Raw genomic sequence first — 15,183 nt, 5'->3', positions numbered from 1 at the left:
TTTGTGTTTGTTTAAATGCCTTAATATTTAAAGTTTCTATTGTTATTAAACTTTTGTTTCTTTTTAACAAAAGCACTAAAGTCCACAAGTAATAAAGAAGGTTGGAAGACATTACCAAGGCACTTTTACTAATAGAAATGTATTGTGCTTACAAAGATTTTTAAAAGAAGTTCACCAAAGTGCTTTACTTCTATTAATTCCAAAGACCTTCTAAAATCCATGAGAGATGTGAATGCAATTAATTACCAAGGCACAATAATAATTGAAATGATACATGTTGTATTCATGGCGCCTTTCTTCCAAAGTACCCCAATATCTTCACAAAGATGATCGTTAATAAACTTTAATCACAACAGCACTCTTGTGATAAGCAGGCAGTCTGACATAGAGGTAATATGAAAAGTGAATGACACTTTGGAGGGAGACCAATATGATTGTAATCTGACTCCGTGAGTGAGGTTAGCCTGGAGAGTTTTTGAAATGGAACTTGATTGTTCATAGTATCTTGCTATAGTCACATCCTGCCGGTTTCCTTAATACCACTTCAACCCTTAATATTATATTCCCAAGAGGCTCCTAAAGAGAGCTGATTTTAACTTCTTAGTATCCTTTAGGATTTCTTCAATTTGTACTCAATTTTCTAAATAGCTTAGTACTATACTATCCTCCAGAAATAGTATCTCAGCTTGAAGATAAGTGCTGTAACACAGAAAAGAGGCAGCTATCTCTGCTGTATACTTTCAGGGTGACAAACCCAAGAGAATTGTTTGTTTTCTTACAGTTTCATAGCAAGAATGTTGACAAAATGGAGAACTACAAACCACTGCTCAAGGAAATAAGACAGGACACAAATAAACAAAAAAACATTCCATGCTCATGGGAGGAAGAATCAATATTGTGAAAATGGCCATACTGCCCAAAGTAATTTAGAGATTCAATGCTATCCCCATCAAGCTACTATCCACCTTCTTCAAAGAATTAAAAAAAAACTACTTTAAATTTCATAAGGAACCAAAAAAGAGCCCGCATAGCCAAGACAATCCTAAGCAAAAAGAATAAGGCTGGAGGCATCACACTATCTGACTTCAAACTACACTAAAACGCTACAGTAACAAAAACAACATGGTACTGGTACCAAAACAGATATATAGACCAATGGAACAGAACAGAGGCCTCAGAAATAACACCTCACATCTGCAACCATCTGATCTTTGACAAACCTGACAAAAACAAGCAAAGGGGAATGCATTCCCTATTTAATAAATGGTGCTCGGAAAACTGGCTAGCCATATGTAGAAAACTGAAATTGAACTCCTTCCTTACACTTTATACAAAAATTAACTCAAGATATATTAAAGACTTAAATGTAAGACCTAAAACCATAAAAATCCTAGAACAAAACCTAGGCAATACCATTCAGGACATAGGCATGGGCAAAGACTTCATGACTGAAACACTAAAAGCAATGGGAACAAAAGCCAAAATTGACAAATGTGATCTAATTAAACTAAAGAGCTTCTGCACAGCAAAAGAAACTATCATCAGAGCGAACAGGCAACCTACAGTATGGGAGAAAGTTTTTGCAATCTATTCATCTGACAAAGGTCTAATATCTAGAATCTACAAAGAACTTAAACATATTTACAAGAAAAAAAAAATCTCATCAAAAAGTGGGCAAAGGATATGAACAGGCACTTCTCAAAAGAAGACATTTATGCAGCCAACAAAGATATGAAAAAAGGCTCATCATCACTGGTCATTGGAGAAATGCAAATCAAAACCACAATGAGATACCATCTCATGCCAGTTGGAATGGTGATCATTAAAAAGTCAGGAAACAACAGATGCTAGAGAGGATGTGGAGAAATAGGAACGCTTTTATACTGTTGGTGGGAATGTAAATTAGTTCAACCATTGTGGAAGTCAGTGTGGCGATGCCTCAAGGATCTAGAACCAGAAATACCATTTGACCCAGCAATCCCATTACTGGGTATATACCCAAAGGATTATAAATCATTCTACTATAAAGACACATGCACATGTATATTTATTGCAGCATTATTCACAATAGCTAAGACTTGAAACCAACCCAAATTCCCATCAATGATAGAATGGATAAAGAAAATGTGGCACATATACACCATGGAATACTATGCAGCCATAAAAAAGGATTAGTTCATGTCCTTTGCAGGAGCATGGGTGAAGCTGGAAACCATCATTCTCAGCAAACTAACACAAGAACAAAAAAACCAAACACTGCATGTTCTCACTCTTATGTGGGAGGTGTACAATGAGAACACATGGACGCAGGAAGGGGAACATCTCACACTGGGGCCCATTGAGGGGTGGGGGGCTAGAGGAGGGATAGCATTAGGAGAAATACCTAATGTAGATGATGGGTTGATGGGTGAAGCAAAGCACCATGGCAAGTGTATACCTATGTAACAAACCTGCACATTCTGCACATGTACCCCAGAACTTAACGTATAATAATAATAATAGAAAGTTGACAAAAAGACCACGGATTCTATTCTAAGTTCTGATCCACGAGTGTTGGTGATAGAGCTTCAGCAACACCTTGGAGGCTAAAACTCCATGGATTCTACTTCTCCATGCTGCCTTGATTTTCCAAATATTAACTAACTGAACAAAGAGTTGGGGTTAAATGATTCCCCAGGGCTTCTCCACTATATTCTCTCAAGTCAGGTTGGCTTACACAGGTCTGATATAGTATAACAATGGGCTTTTAATGGTTGTAATGAAAGTGATAGCTTACTGCCAGTCTTCTTTCAGCCAGTGATACATGTTATTTATTTCTCAAATAACTTCTGATAATTGTGGTCTGTGCAAAATTTTACTTGAAATGGAACGTAAATGAGACACAGACTAGCAGAGTTTCATTAACTTTCCAACTATTAGTTCATATGTATAAGAAGTTTATGTGCCAGGAAAGGTACAAAGAGCCTTGCCTAGATTTTTTTGTTTTTTTTTCGTTTCCTGTCACCAGATTCCTGTGAAGTAGGAATTAGTAACCACATTATACAAATAAAGAAACTGTTACACAAGAGGATAAGCCACTGGCTATACTATACCTTCTTATCTGTTCACAAGCAGAAAATGGCAGAGCTTGAATTTGAATCCAGGTCTGTCCATGCTCTAAGCTTATACTCTAAATTGTTATGTCAGGTTGCCTTTGTTTTAAGAAGATTACCATTCATACAACAGTTGCTAAATTTTGTTGCAATAAATAAAATAAAAGCAGGTTATTTTATTTTAAAAAATTGTTTCTTCAAAAACTCTGTCAGAAAAAAGTAGAGACTATGTAAAGGTAAAATCACAGGTTAAATTATCCTTTAGGGAGTGGTGGATTTAAAAAAAAATTAAAATTAAACCTTGCATTCTCAGACCTCCCAGTAAGTCAGATACACTTGAAATAGTTATGCTGTATGGTAAAGTAGAAAATACAATAAATAATACATTTCTGAGTTGGAATTCTGGTTTTGTCATTTACTAGCTATGTAATCCTAGGCAAGCAATTGAAATATGGATAAAATGCCTATCTGTCCAGATCATCATGAAGATTAAATGAATTTAGTTATATAAAGTGACCAAAGGTCCCAGCACATGGTCAGCCCTCAACAAATGGTAAGTGTTATTGTTATTACTATTATTAAGAACAACACTGAAGGAGTAAAGAAGTGCAAAAGAGTAGGTGGATGAAGGAGGGATGTGTAGAGGATATTAATGGTATGATTCAATGTTACTCTAAGCATGCTTCTTTAAAGAACAAGCACATAAAAATGAGTCAGTTATCAATAAAGAATGACTATTGATGATGATGGAGTTCTTGTGTTATGACCAGATGATAGAGAGATACTTCCTATACTGTGTTATTGCTTTTCATTTTCAAGCAGAGAGCTGTAAGATAGAGGGAGCTAAAAGAAGATGGTTCCTTAAACTGGTTCAGAACAGCCTGGAAGCATCTTAAATCCAGACAAATCTTAAGTATTGTGGTTGAAAAGATAGGAAGTGCTAGGCTGGGCCCAGTGGCTCACACCTGTAATCCCAGCACTTTGGGAGGCCGAGGGGGGCGGATCACCTGAGGTCAGGAGTTCAAGACCAGTCTGGTCAACATGGTGAAATCCCATCTCTAATAAAAATACAAAAATTATCTGGGCGTGGTGGCACACGCCTGTAGTCCCAGCTACTTGAGAGGTTAAGGCAGGAGAATTGCTTGAACCGGGGAGCAGAGGTTGCAGTGAGCCAAGATCACGTCACTGCACTCCAGCCTGGGTAACAGAGCGAGACTCCGTCTAAAAAAAAAAAAAAAAAAAAAAAGGGAAAAGAAAAGAAAAGAGAAGAAGTTCTAGCCAGTAGTAAGGAAAAATGGCAACCATTCAAGCTCTGCTATTCAAATTCTCTAAAGCAGATTTTTCAGAGGGAATTATCTATAGGTTAAGAGATGTTCTGAGGTAGGTTTATACCTCACTGTTAATGTGATTATTTGAAGCATACCTGAACAATTGAATATATTAAACAGTAAATAAATAACAACTATTTTGCACATAGGTCTAAAATTGCAATAATTCTTCCTCTGAATATGTCTTTTCCCTATAAACTTTTTAAATGACTATTTGACTACTGTCTCACTTAATGTTTTAATAAAGCATTTACATTTATAAAAAGCAGTTGGCTGAGTTACCATAGCCTCTGACTTCTCAGCCATCAGCACCTAAAGAAATGATTGACTTGCCTGGGTATGTACCAGGGAAGCCACCACTCATCTAGTGACAGCTCCCCAAAATGCAACTGAAAACCATTATAGGAATAATCTATTTTCAAGAGCATGAGCCTGACCAATTTAACCCTATTTTAGTAGTGGGAAGTTTCATACTACCCATTAAGCTCCTATTTCCTGAACAAAATCATTTTAAATGTCAGGAAAAAACTGTCATATTATAAAAATGACTATATTCCTGAAAAAAAGACCTCATCATTTAAAAACATGAGAAACAAAGCACAAGATTCTTCAAGGAGTTAACCCCAAACCACCACTTTGAAGCAAAAATCTCACATTACTTCAATACACGAGTTAAGCGATCCAGGTCCCAAATCTAACTGGATACAAACACAGTTTTTAAAACCTTTATAAAATAAATTTACACATTACCTGGTAATTGTTTTGGTTTTGTGATAATCTCAATTGGTTTGATGATGCAAAATGAGGAGAAAAATTACTCCGTAACGGATTTGTATTACTGTATATTGTACTAGATGCTGTATGTAATGAGGTCCGTGGTGTCAAATGGTAGTTTCTGTTTTGATACAGTACACTGTCTGACATATCTCTAATATTCACCATTTGTGAATTCGGCATATTTCTTCCTGGTCCAGGCAAGGTTGTACTTTGGTTCTCAGCTCGAAGGGAACTGCCACTTTCATAAAATCTCGAATAGCTTGGTATCTGTGCTCTCATCGATGCCAGCTCTTCCTCTCTGGCATATTCATCCTCAGCATCTCCAGTCTCCATTGCAATGGACAAACAATTTCCTTCTGCTGAGCTAGGCTTCTGTGGGGCATTTCCTCCCAGAATTCTCTGGGGGTAATCGCTAACTGCCAATGAAAACACTTCACGGATTTCCAAGTTTTGTGTTCTACAGTAAGGGTCTCTAATAGTTGGCTTTTGCCCACATAAGTTATGTAATGCTGGACCTGTGTGTTCAGGCTTATATGACCTTTGAATCCCAACTGGTTCAATTTTATAAGGTCGGTGGCACACAGAAGATTTTTGAGGTACTGTCATTTCAGAAGCTTGTACTGAAGAGTTTCCATAGTTTTTCTTTGTGTGATTGAATACTGAGTTTCCAGCATTTAGCACACTTGTCTGTCTTGACAAAATAATTGTTTTTTCACCTAGGAGTAGGGAAGCATTTTTACAGTGTGCTACTTGTCTTTGAACAGGAATGTGCAACTGAAACTCAGTATCATTTTTAGTGGCTGTTTTCTGCATAGGGATTTTATGTGCTTCTGTAATTTGTGTGTCTGTATGTTTGTTTGTTCCTTGCCTACTTGATGAACTGGCTGGACTGTATATACCAGTCACAATGACATCATTATTGGCAGATGTCCAAGAAGACTGCTGGCTTGAGGGTCGAGTAATATTAACCACATTTCTGACTGTAATGTCTGGAGCTGACAAAGACGTTCCTGTTGTTGCTGTTCCAGATTCAGAGTTCTTACTACTCATCTTTCTTCTCTTATTGCCAACCCACGTCTGGAAGGATAAAACATGGTATTATAAAAAAAAAAAATTTAAAACAAACCAAGAAAAAACAAATTTTACATGATACATTATATTTTCATTTGTCTTGGAACCAAAGTGTGCATAAAAGTAAAAGAAAAAGATAAAATAACAGAAAAGCTAACTAAAGTATAAAGATAAAGATGATCAGGGACTCATACTTAATAAATACCTTCAAACTTTGAGAACAGAGTGTATTATTGTTTCTCTTCTCATAACACATCCAACTAATATGTATCAAGAAACTTAAAAATGTTTATACACTTTGACATAGTAAATATATTTATGGTAATTTATCCTAAAAATAACCTACAAATGTAGATAAAGTTTATATGCAATGATGTTCATCATATATTTATTTATAATACTGAAAAATTAAGAACATACTAAAGGTAGGCTATTTAATGGCATTAAGAAATGCTCATAGTGTTGTTAAACAAATACACAATTGCAATCTTTAGGCTCATCAACTTCCATTTTATAAATATATTGTAACTTGCTCAATTTCATACTATCAGATATTTATAGTAGTTTTTGAAATATTCTTTATTATAAATCATATTGCCATATACCTCGTCGTAGATGCATCTTTGTACTGCTGCTCCATTAGAATGTAATACTAAAAGAAAAATTGCTAGGCTCTAATATTTTCAAAGTGCCCTCCAATGTAAGAGTTCTGGTTTCCTCACACCCTCACCAAGAGTTTGCATTATCTTTTTATAGTCTTTACTAGTCCAGGAGTAAATAAAAAGTGTATAATTGCTGCTTTGATATGAATTTCTATGGTTACAATATTACTTTCATAGAATTCCCTATCCATTACCTTTACCTATTTTTATATTGAGGTGTTTACCTTTTTAAATTGATTTGTAAGAGTAATTTTCTACTAAAGACAGTAATAATTCTTTGTTACAAGTTGTAAATTTTGTTTTCAGTTTGTCATTAATTTATGGTAGTTATTGTCTTCTTTACATTTTTCTCTACTTACCAAATTTTGTACAATAAATAGATATTTTCTAAACAGAATAAGATTATTAATAAAAATACTAGTGGTTGATGTTTAGGATTTAATTATAAAATACGTATTTTAATGTAAGTAATTTATTATAATGATCTTAGTATTATTTTTCTGAGTCATGGATCTAAAATTATACAATAAGAAATATATTCTATAATGTGATTACTAAACTTTATAATGATTCCAAGATGCATACCATATTATAAACACCAAAGCACATTAATCTATTAAGAATTAAACAGGCCAGGCCCAGTGGCCCATGCCTGCAACCCCAGCACTTTGGGAAGCCAGGCAGGAGGATCTCTTGAGGCCAACATCTTGAGACCAACATCTTGAGACCAGCCTGAGCAATATAGGGGGACTCGGTCTCCACCAAAAATTTTCCTAAAAAAGAATTAAAAGAACTGAATAAATGAAAACATGAAATGAACCAGCCTTGAACAAACATGGTTCAGAGTATATTTGTTTAACTTTTATATGGATGTGTTTTTGAAGACCACATAAACTGTCAAATTTTCAATGTTTACTGTACATCTTATACAATTTAAAATTATATACATTAGTGTTGCTGTAATACTGTAAATAAAAGCTAATATGTATTGAATCCCCATTATGTGATCTCTCTATAGATAGACAGATGATAGATAGATAGATAGATAGATAGATAGATAGATAGATAGATAGATTTTCATTTGCCTTGGAACCAAGGTGTACATACAGGTAAAAGAAAAAAATAAAATAAAAAATCTAAAGTATAAAGAATATATAATAATCTATAAAGGTTCTATAATAAAGGATCTATAATAGATCTGTCTATATAGAGTGTTATATATATACATATGTATAAAAAACCTCCTTTGGTAGGTGTTATTTTTCTAATTGTGTAAATGAAGAAACTGAGGTTCAGAAATAATAAATAGCTTGTGGAAGGATATTCTAGGCGCAAGTGAGAGAGCAAAGATTCCGTCAATTCTACCTTGCCTGAAAGCACATTAAACCTTCCACTACCCTACATGTAGTGGTTAGAAACTCCTGAAAATAGTCATCTCTATTGGCCATTTTATTTTTATAATTATTGTTTCTCCCATAAAGAAAATGTTCCACAAACTGTAGTGTTCCACTTTACTTCACATGAGGCAGTGGAAATTTTAAACTCACTCTGACTTTCATGAAACAGCAGGAGTGAGAATGATAAGCAGAAAGATGTACGAATATAAATGTCACAGGAGACGGGAGAAAAACTAAAAGGTTTTAAATTATATACTAGAGAAATATTTAAAACTAAAATGTTAAAAGTTGAATTTTACAAATATTCAAAATAAGTTGCCACATTATGGCTTTTTAAGTAAAAATAATCTGTGAGAAGCATAACGTATTTGTACATAATCTTTACAAAAATATAAAAGCATTACATTAAAAAATTTAATGGGAAAGCACAGTAAAATTATAAAATTTGAATTCAAGAACTATGACATCTGGAGGACAGCTCTGGGCCACTTAAAAAAAGAAAAACACACGCACACAACATAACCTACTGTGTTCTCTTCACTCAATGTCTACTTTAACTCAGGAAGTTTAAGAGTGATTTTAGTGCATTGCAAATTTATGGCTTACTTATAAAGTTGTATAGTTTATACATGCATATGCATATTATATATAGTTTCTTATGTAGCTTAATATTTATATAATGTACCCATCAAAAAGTAAAATGCAGTAGAATAATATCCATATACATAAGAAATAGCTATATAGCAACCTAGCAACCTCCCTTGTCCAGAACACAACCAACATAGATGTCACGAGATCCATGTACTTCACTACAACACCTAACCTTAAAACCAACTGTCAACAACAAATTAGAAATTGCAAAATAGAAGGGATATTAGTGATAGAGGTTGCTGTTGACAGGCACCCCGAGAGTACCAAAACTAAAATTGTTCACTAAACATTGCTCACTAAAGGGAAAAGAGAAGGAACACAAAACAGAAGCAATGGGAGAAATCACTAAATAGCAGTCTGGTGTCCTTTAAGGAAAAAAATAACTCCATATACCTTACCAAGTTGTGAGTATTATTATTTTATGGCACAGTATAATAATTGATTTCCATAGTGAAAACCCTGAGTAAAAAAGTAAGGGTTCAATTATTTTCCACATTCTCAATTGAAAAAAGTAGGAAAGTATATAAATAGGAAGGTATATAAGAAATATTTCCATTTAAAATGAAAATAAAGAAATTACATTGCCTGAGGTTTCCCAAAAGCTGAATTAAATTTTACTAAAATTTGTTCAGTTGTTATCAATTATTATCAAAATATACCAAAGCTTATAAGATGTAAATGATTCTCATTTATGTTACATCTTAAAAGATGTGTCAAACAAAATTGATATGATGAGAATTTGGGCTTAGGAACTAATAAAGTGATATTACACAGGAAAAAAAGAAAGAAAAGTCATTCGGTCATTAATCTTTAGTGTCCATAAATTTATGTTTCAGTTCTCTCTTTGAAATTCACTGTCTCTAAACTTCTTTCCCTTTTTTTATATCTCTTTCTTTGTTTTCTTGTTTTTTTACCCCAGTATATTTATTTTTGCTTGATGTTTTAACTTTTTAAGTTTTCTTTACATTGAGATCAAGTTCTTAATACAGTGGGACTTAAAGATTTTTTAAAAGAAAAATGCAATGAATACTTTATTAATAATAATAAAGATCTCTTTCAAGTAGAACATGTAACCCTAGCAAAGTATCCGGGGAAGGGGGTGGGATATAGAGTGATGAGTCTACAAAAAAATTCCTTTTGCCCTTTAACTGGAAAAGCCATCAAAATTGTGTTGGGATTTAGATTAGGAAGACTGAATTTCTGTAAAATTTACATTGGAATGGAGGGAATGAATCCATTTTTTACACTTCTTTGTAACATGTTAACATTTTACTGATAATCTATATTCTAAGAAATTATATATTTCATTCCCATTGTTTGTTTTAGATTTTCACACCATTTTGAGCATAAATATAAATCTCTGTATTTCAACACTCTCAATACTCAATAACAATAAAGTAAGTTATGAGGGGAAGATTGCAATAACACATTGGAAATATGAAAGATTTCACAATATGAAAGATTTTCACAATGCAGCTACCTGGCAAGGGTTTTCACTTTAAGGTAATGACAAGATAAAAGGAAAAAAAAAAAAAAAGCAGAGAAAATTACTGCAGGAAAAAGAAAGTAGCACTTGTTAACTGCAATCTCATCAACTTAAAATCTAATACATTTTTATATTATATTTTCTAATACAGTTAGACATTTTGCTCTGTGGCTTAGTGAAGATATTTCAAATAAGCCATGTAGAGCTGTTAGTAGGAGATATTTCTGGTTCTTAAACAAATCTGAGTATGATGACTGGTCTCAGAAAATAAGAAACAGATATCCTGGGCCGGGCGCGGTGGCTCACGCCTGTGATCCCAGCACTTTGGGAAGCCGAGGCGGGCAGTTCATCTGAGGTCAGGAGTTCGAGACCAACCTGTCCAACATGGCGAAACCCAGTCTTTACTAAAACTACAAAGAATTAGCCAGGCGTGGTGGTGGGCACCTGTAATTCCAGCTACTTGGGAGGCTGAGGCAGGAGAATCGCTTGAACCCGGGAGGTGGAGGCTGCAGAGAGCTGAGATCGCGCCACTGCGCTCCAGCCTGGGCAACAAGAGCAAAACTCCATTTCAAAAAAAAAAAAAGAAAAAAAAAAAGAAAAAAAGAAACAGATATCCTGGATATTTTTGTCTAGAATTGGTGGCATAATTCCCTATTTGAAGGCGAATAAATATTGTAGTCTTTAAGAAACACATATTCTGAATAATTATTAAGCTATACTTATCTTTAGGTTCTTTGAAGGTACATCGAAAGCAAAATAAAGAACAGACATCCTTTCTCTTTCCTAAATTAGCCTAATGAATGTGAAGTAGGAGAAAGTTGCTAATCTTTCAATCACTAAGATTTCACACCAAGAGGATTTGTAACATTTTCAAACAGACATAAAAGTTCCTATGCATTCAATAAAATCCGTGACCAGTTCTGTTAGATTTATTTCTTGCCTTTTCTCAATCACCTTCTCATTACCTTTCAAGAATGTAGCAGCTCTGATTTTTACAGCTGAATAACTATGACTGTGATAAAGAAAAATTTATTCCCTTAGGATTCCTTGTCCCTTACTTGCCTACCCATCAAAATGCACGCATTTTGCTTAGAAAGAGAACGTATTTATAAAGCAGACCAAATGCCTGATGAAAAATTCAGATACAATGAAAAATACGTCACCTATAGTATTCACTTGATAAATGCCTGTTTTACTGATATCATTTTTGGGGATTACATCTACATTAATTTGGGGTTTAAAGAGCATAAGATCAACAATGAATCTTAAATGTATGTATTAGATTAAAAAGCTAAGATTTTAAAAAGATGTTTACACTGCAAGGGTGTTTGTGTTTTCAAGGTATTTATAGAAACAAATACAAACTGAAAGATTAGTCCTATTTATTTTTAAAACAGTATTGTTATACCAGGGAAGTGAAGTTGTTTATAAAATTAGTGACTTCATACCCTGAGTATTTTTCTCGTATTAAGCAAATATCACTTGTAATAAGAAGCTTTAAATTTGAGTGTAAGACCTCAATACTTACCCTGACTACACTGAAGTCCAGCTTAGTCTCCTGTGCACACTGTAATATGAGCTGAAAGCAATTTTTACTTTGATTTGTCATTCCATTTTCATAATAACGCTGTAAAATCCTTTGTTGTTCTACAGTAAATACAGAACGTAGATTCATCTAAAAATAAAAGAAGATACTCTGAAAATTGGAATAAAAATTTGGTATGTGTAGAATTTGTACTCCTATTTTTTTTATACAATTTCAGTGCTTCCAAGCTGTAAGACTTCTGCAAGTGAATTAATCCCCAGTAGTGGGCAATAATTTGTGTGCTAAAGGGAGACAGCTTCTCAATGAAAAATATGCATAGTGCAAACACTTATTGAATTTATTCAGATAATGTACCAACTTTAAAGAAAAAAAACACAAAACAAAAAAGAGGAAAGTCTTTATCTGGTTAGTGTTAATACATGGGGGAAAAGAAGGTAATTTCACTGAAATAAATATTTATGGCTAGTAAAGTCAGAGATGGTGGTAGCCATACGTGATCAATTATCAACAGGGACACTCACTGTTCTTTGTCAAGCAAGGCATCTGGCATATGTCTTATAGCCAGAAGCTCTGCCCTGGAACAAAAGGGTGCTTTTGTTTTTCCTCTTGGATAAAGGGATTCTTCTTATATATTAGAACAAAACCTCTCTTTAGAGCTTAAGTATAAAAAAGAAGGTTTAGTTACTGTGAGCATTTCTGTGGTTTAGGGAATACTAACCAAAATAATTATTTTAATAAACATAGAATATACATAAAAATTTTAAATTATGTACATTCTACTAAAAACAGCCATGTTAAAACTATGTACCTTTTAATTAAATTGACATCATCACAATTTGACAAGATAAATTAGAAAAATGTTTTATCTTTCCTGCCAATAGATAAAATGTTTAATACTAAGGGTATACAACTCTGTGAATTTAAAGAATAAAAGTCAGGTCAAACTCTTCTTTAAAAACGATAAATTCTAGTAGTGAGTTTAATAAAGAATCCTTGTGATTAGATTAAGTCAATTTTGGGTTCTTGTTAAAAGCTGTCACACTAAACTTGTTAATCCCAAAAATTGACAGAAAAAAATACCACATCTTTTCCAAGAAAAGTGTCTCCTCAAAATTAAGAAAACAGCAACACATTAGTTGGGCATGGTGGTGTGAGCCTGTGGTCCCAGCTACTTGGGAGGCTGAGGTAGGAGGATTGCTTGAACCCCGGATGTGGAGGTTGCAGTGAGCTGAAATCACACCACTGTACTCCAGCCTGGGTGACAGAAACTGTCTCAAAACAGAAAAAAAGAGGAAAGAAAAGAAAAGAAAAGAAAAGAAAAGAAGGAAGGAAGGAAGGAAGGAAGGAAGGAAGGAAGGAAGGAAGGAAGGAAGGAAGGAAGGAAGGAAGGAAGGAAGGAAGGAAGGAAAGGGAGAAGAAGAAAAGAAAAGAAGAAAAGAAAAAAGAAAGAAAAGAAAAGAAAAAAGAAAAAAAGAGCAACAACAAAGCTCTTCAAGCCAAACCAGACAGGAATTTTTCTAGCATACTGTGTATGGAAATAATCAAGTACATTGACATGGAAATAACATCTTTCTCTGAATGCTTTGAACAATAAAGCTCTCTAATAAGGAAAGTAAGCAGTCACCCAGTCATCCAGTGCAGTCGGTACACCTGACTTTCTTTCTTGCCCACACAAGCATCTATCTCATCTATCTCCTATCTAATGTTAAGAGATCTGATGAGAGAAAATCAGATGTAGGCAAGCACCAGGAAAGATGAGAGTAAAGTTTCTCTCTGAAACATCAGAAGCAAAGACTTCTACTGACTTTCTGAAGGGGATCTCATTCAGTGCACTAATGTGTAAGTCTAAACTGAACGAAATTTTCAAGGATGCGTGGACAAGTGAGCAGGAACAATATCCATTAAAGCATTTTTTTTTCACTATCATGGCTGCCAGATTTCAGAGCAGTTTGGGGTTTCTTTTCCTAAATGATTCAGCCGCAGTCAAGAGAAGAGTCAGAAGATAGAGGTCAAATACCGGAAATATTTCTGGTATTTAGAAGCTGGTATGGATTTAGAAGCAAGGTACTTTGAAATGGGTTCTGAGGACAATGGTGAACTTCAAATCATTAATGTACAATCAGAACTCTGATCCTCCTCTGCAAGGCTGTACCTACTGCAAAAAGCCTAAAGTACAAGATGTAAGTGATCACGAAGTATGATAAAATCTGCCCCATGTTTTCCCATTAGCTGGCTGCAACTCTCACATTTATCTAAGTGTGATATCAACCTACAAAACACACCAGGTCCTTCCCCATTGATACCAATAGCCAAATAAAGATGACTGAGTACTAAACAGATTTCCGGATACTGCAACTCTGACAATAGACAATGCAGATGCAGGGACCTTTTAGTTTTCCCTTTAAATTCAGAAACAACAGCCCCAAGGCCACTTTGCTCAAAAGATCTACTATATTATAGGAAGTTAATTCTTTACAACAACTAGATAACCCCATTTGAGCAAGATAATTTATCATTACCTTCATCCACCCTAGTTATCTTGGCCTCTGAAGTGGCAAGATATTGAATGACTGCACAGCCAAGTTTCTTAATCATTTGCAACAAAATAATAAAAATAAACAGAGTTTTAAAAACAATATCTTTTAAAGTTGGGTTTTTATTTATGTGGAAGATAAAATGACAAAGCATTGGTTCCCTGGAAATTGAAGTCTGTTGGGTTGTGGTGGGGATGGTGGCTGAATTAAGGGATTGAGTGTTGAAGTAACAATTCATTTAGTTTTACCCCCAATATTCTATATTGTGCTACCCATTCAGCACATGCCCACCCATAGGAATAAGACAACCTCGGTTTTATGCTCAGCTTCATTGCTGACAATTTGGTAAATCATTTAATTTCCATGAATACCCATTACTAAGTCTGTAAAATGCTGGATTGTACAAGTCATCTTGTCTATCACTCTGGTTGCTACAAATAAGTTATGATATATGAACTCATTTGTCTTAAGTTGTAAAGCATGTTATAGTTGTAATATACCTATATTTTTAGTATAACTAGGCTCTTAAGTTTATATATCATATTTAGATATGGAATTTTTCAGGTTCTACTCAGGTTTAAGATTCAGTATTTTGATGAAGATTCTAAGACATTGAGAAAATATTAAATCATGCTTAGT

General features: G+C 34.2%; 1 protein-coding gene across 1 annotated transcript in view; it reads right to left on the bottom strand.

Moving 5' to 3' along the window:
• Positions 1-5,146: 5,146 nt before the first annotated feature.
• The window catches only part of HDX (highly divergent homeobox), a 34,776-nt gene continuing 24,739 nt past the window's right edge, over positions 5,147-15,183 (bottom strand). Inside the window, exons 2-3 of the mRNA XM_025371841.1 lie at positions 11,993-12,139; positions 5,147-6,274 (exon numbers count right to left, since the gene is read on the bottom strand). Of these exons, the coding sequence (XP_025227626.1) occupies positions 5,147-6,274; positions 11,993-12,139 (1,275 nt within the window). The remainder of the gene's footprint in view (positions 6,275-11,992; positions 12,140-15,183) is intronic.

The sequence above is a fragment of the Theropithecus gelada genome, chromosome X, assembly GCF_003255815.1.
Source record: "Theropithecus gelada isolate Dixy chromosome X, Tgel_1.0, whole genome shotgun sequence".
Lineage (NCBI taxonomy): Eukaryota > Metazoa > Chordata > Mammalia > Primates > Cercopithecidae > Theropithecus > Theropithecus gelada.
The sequence above is the reverse complement of the archived record's forward strand: the minus strand, read 5'-3'. Positions and strand labels throughout refer to the sequence as shown.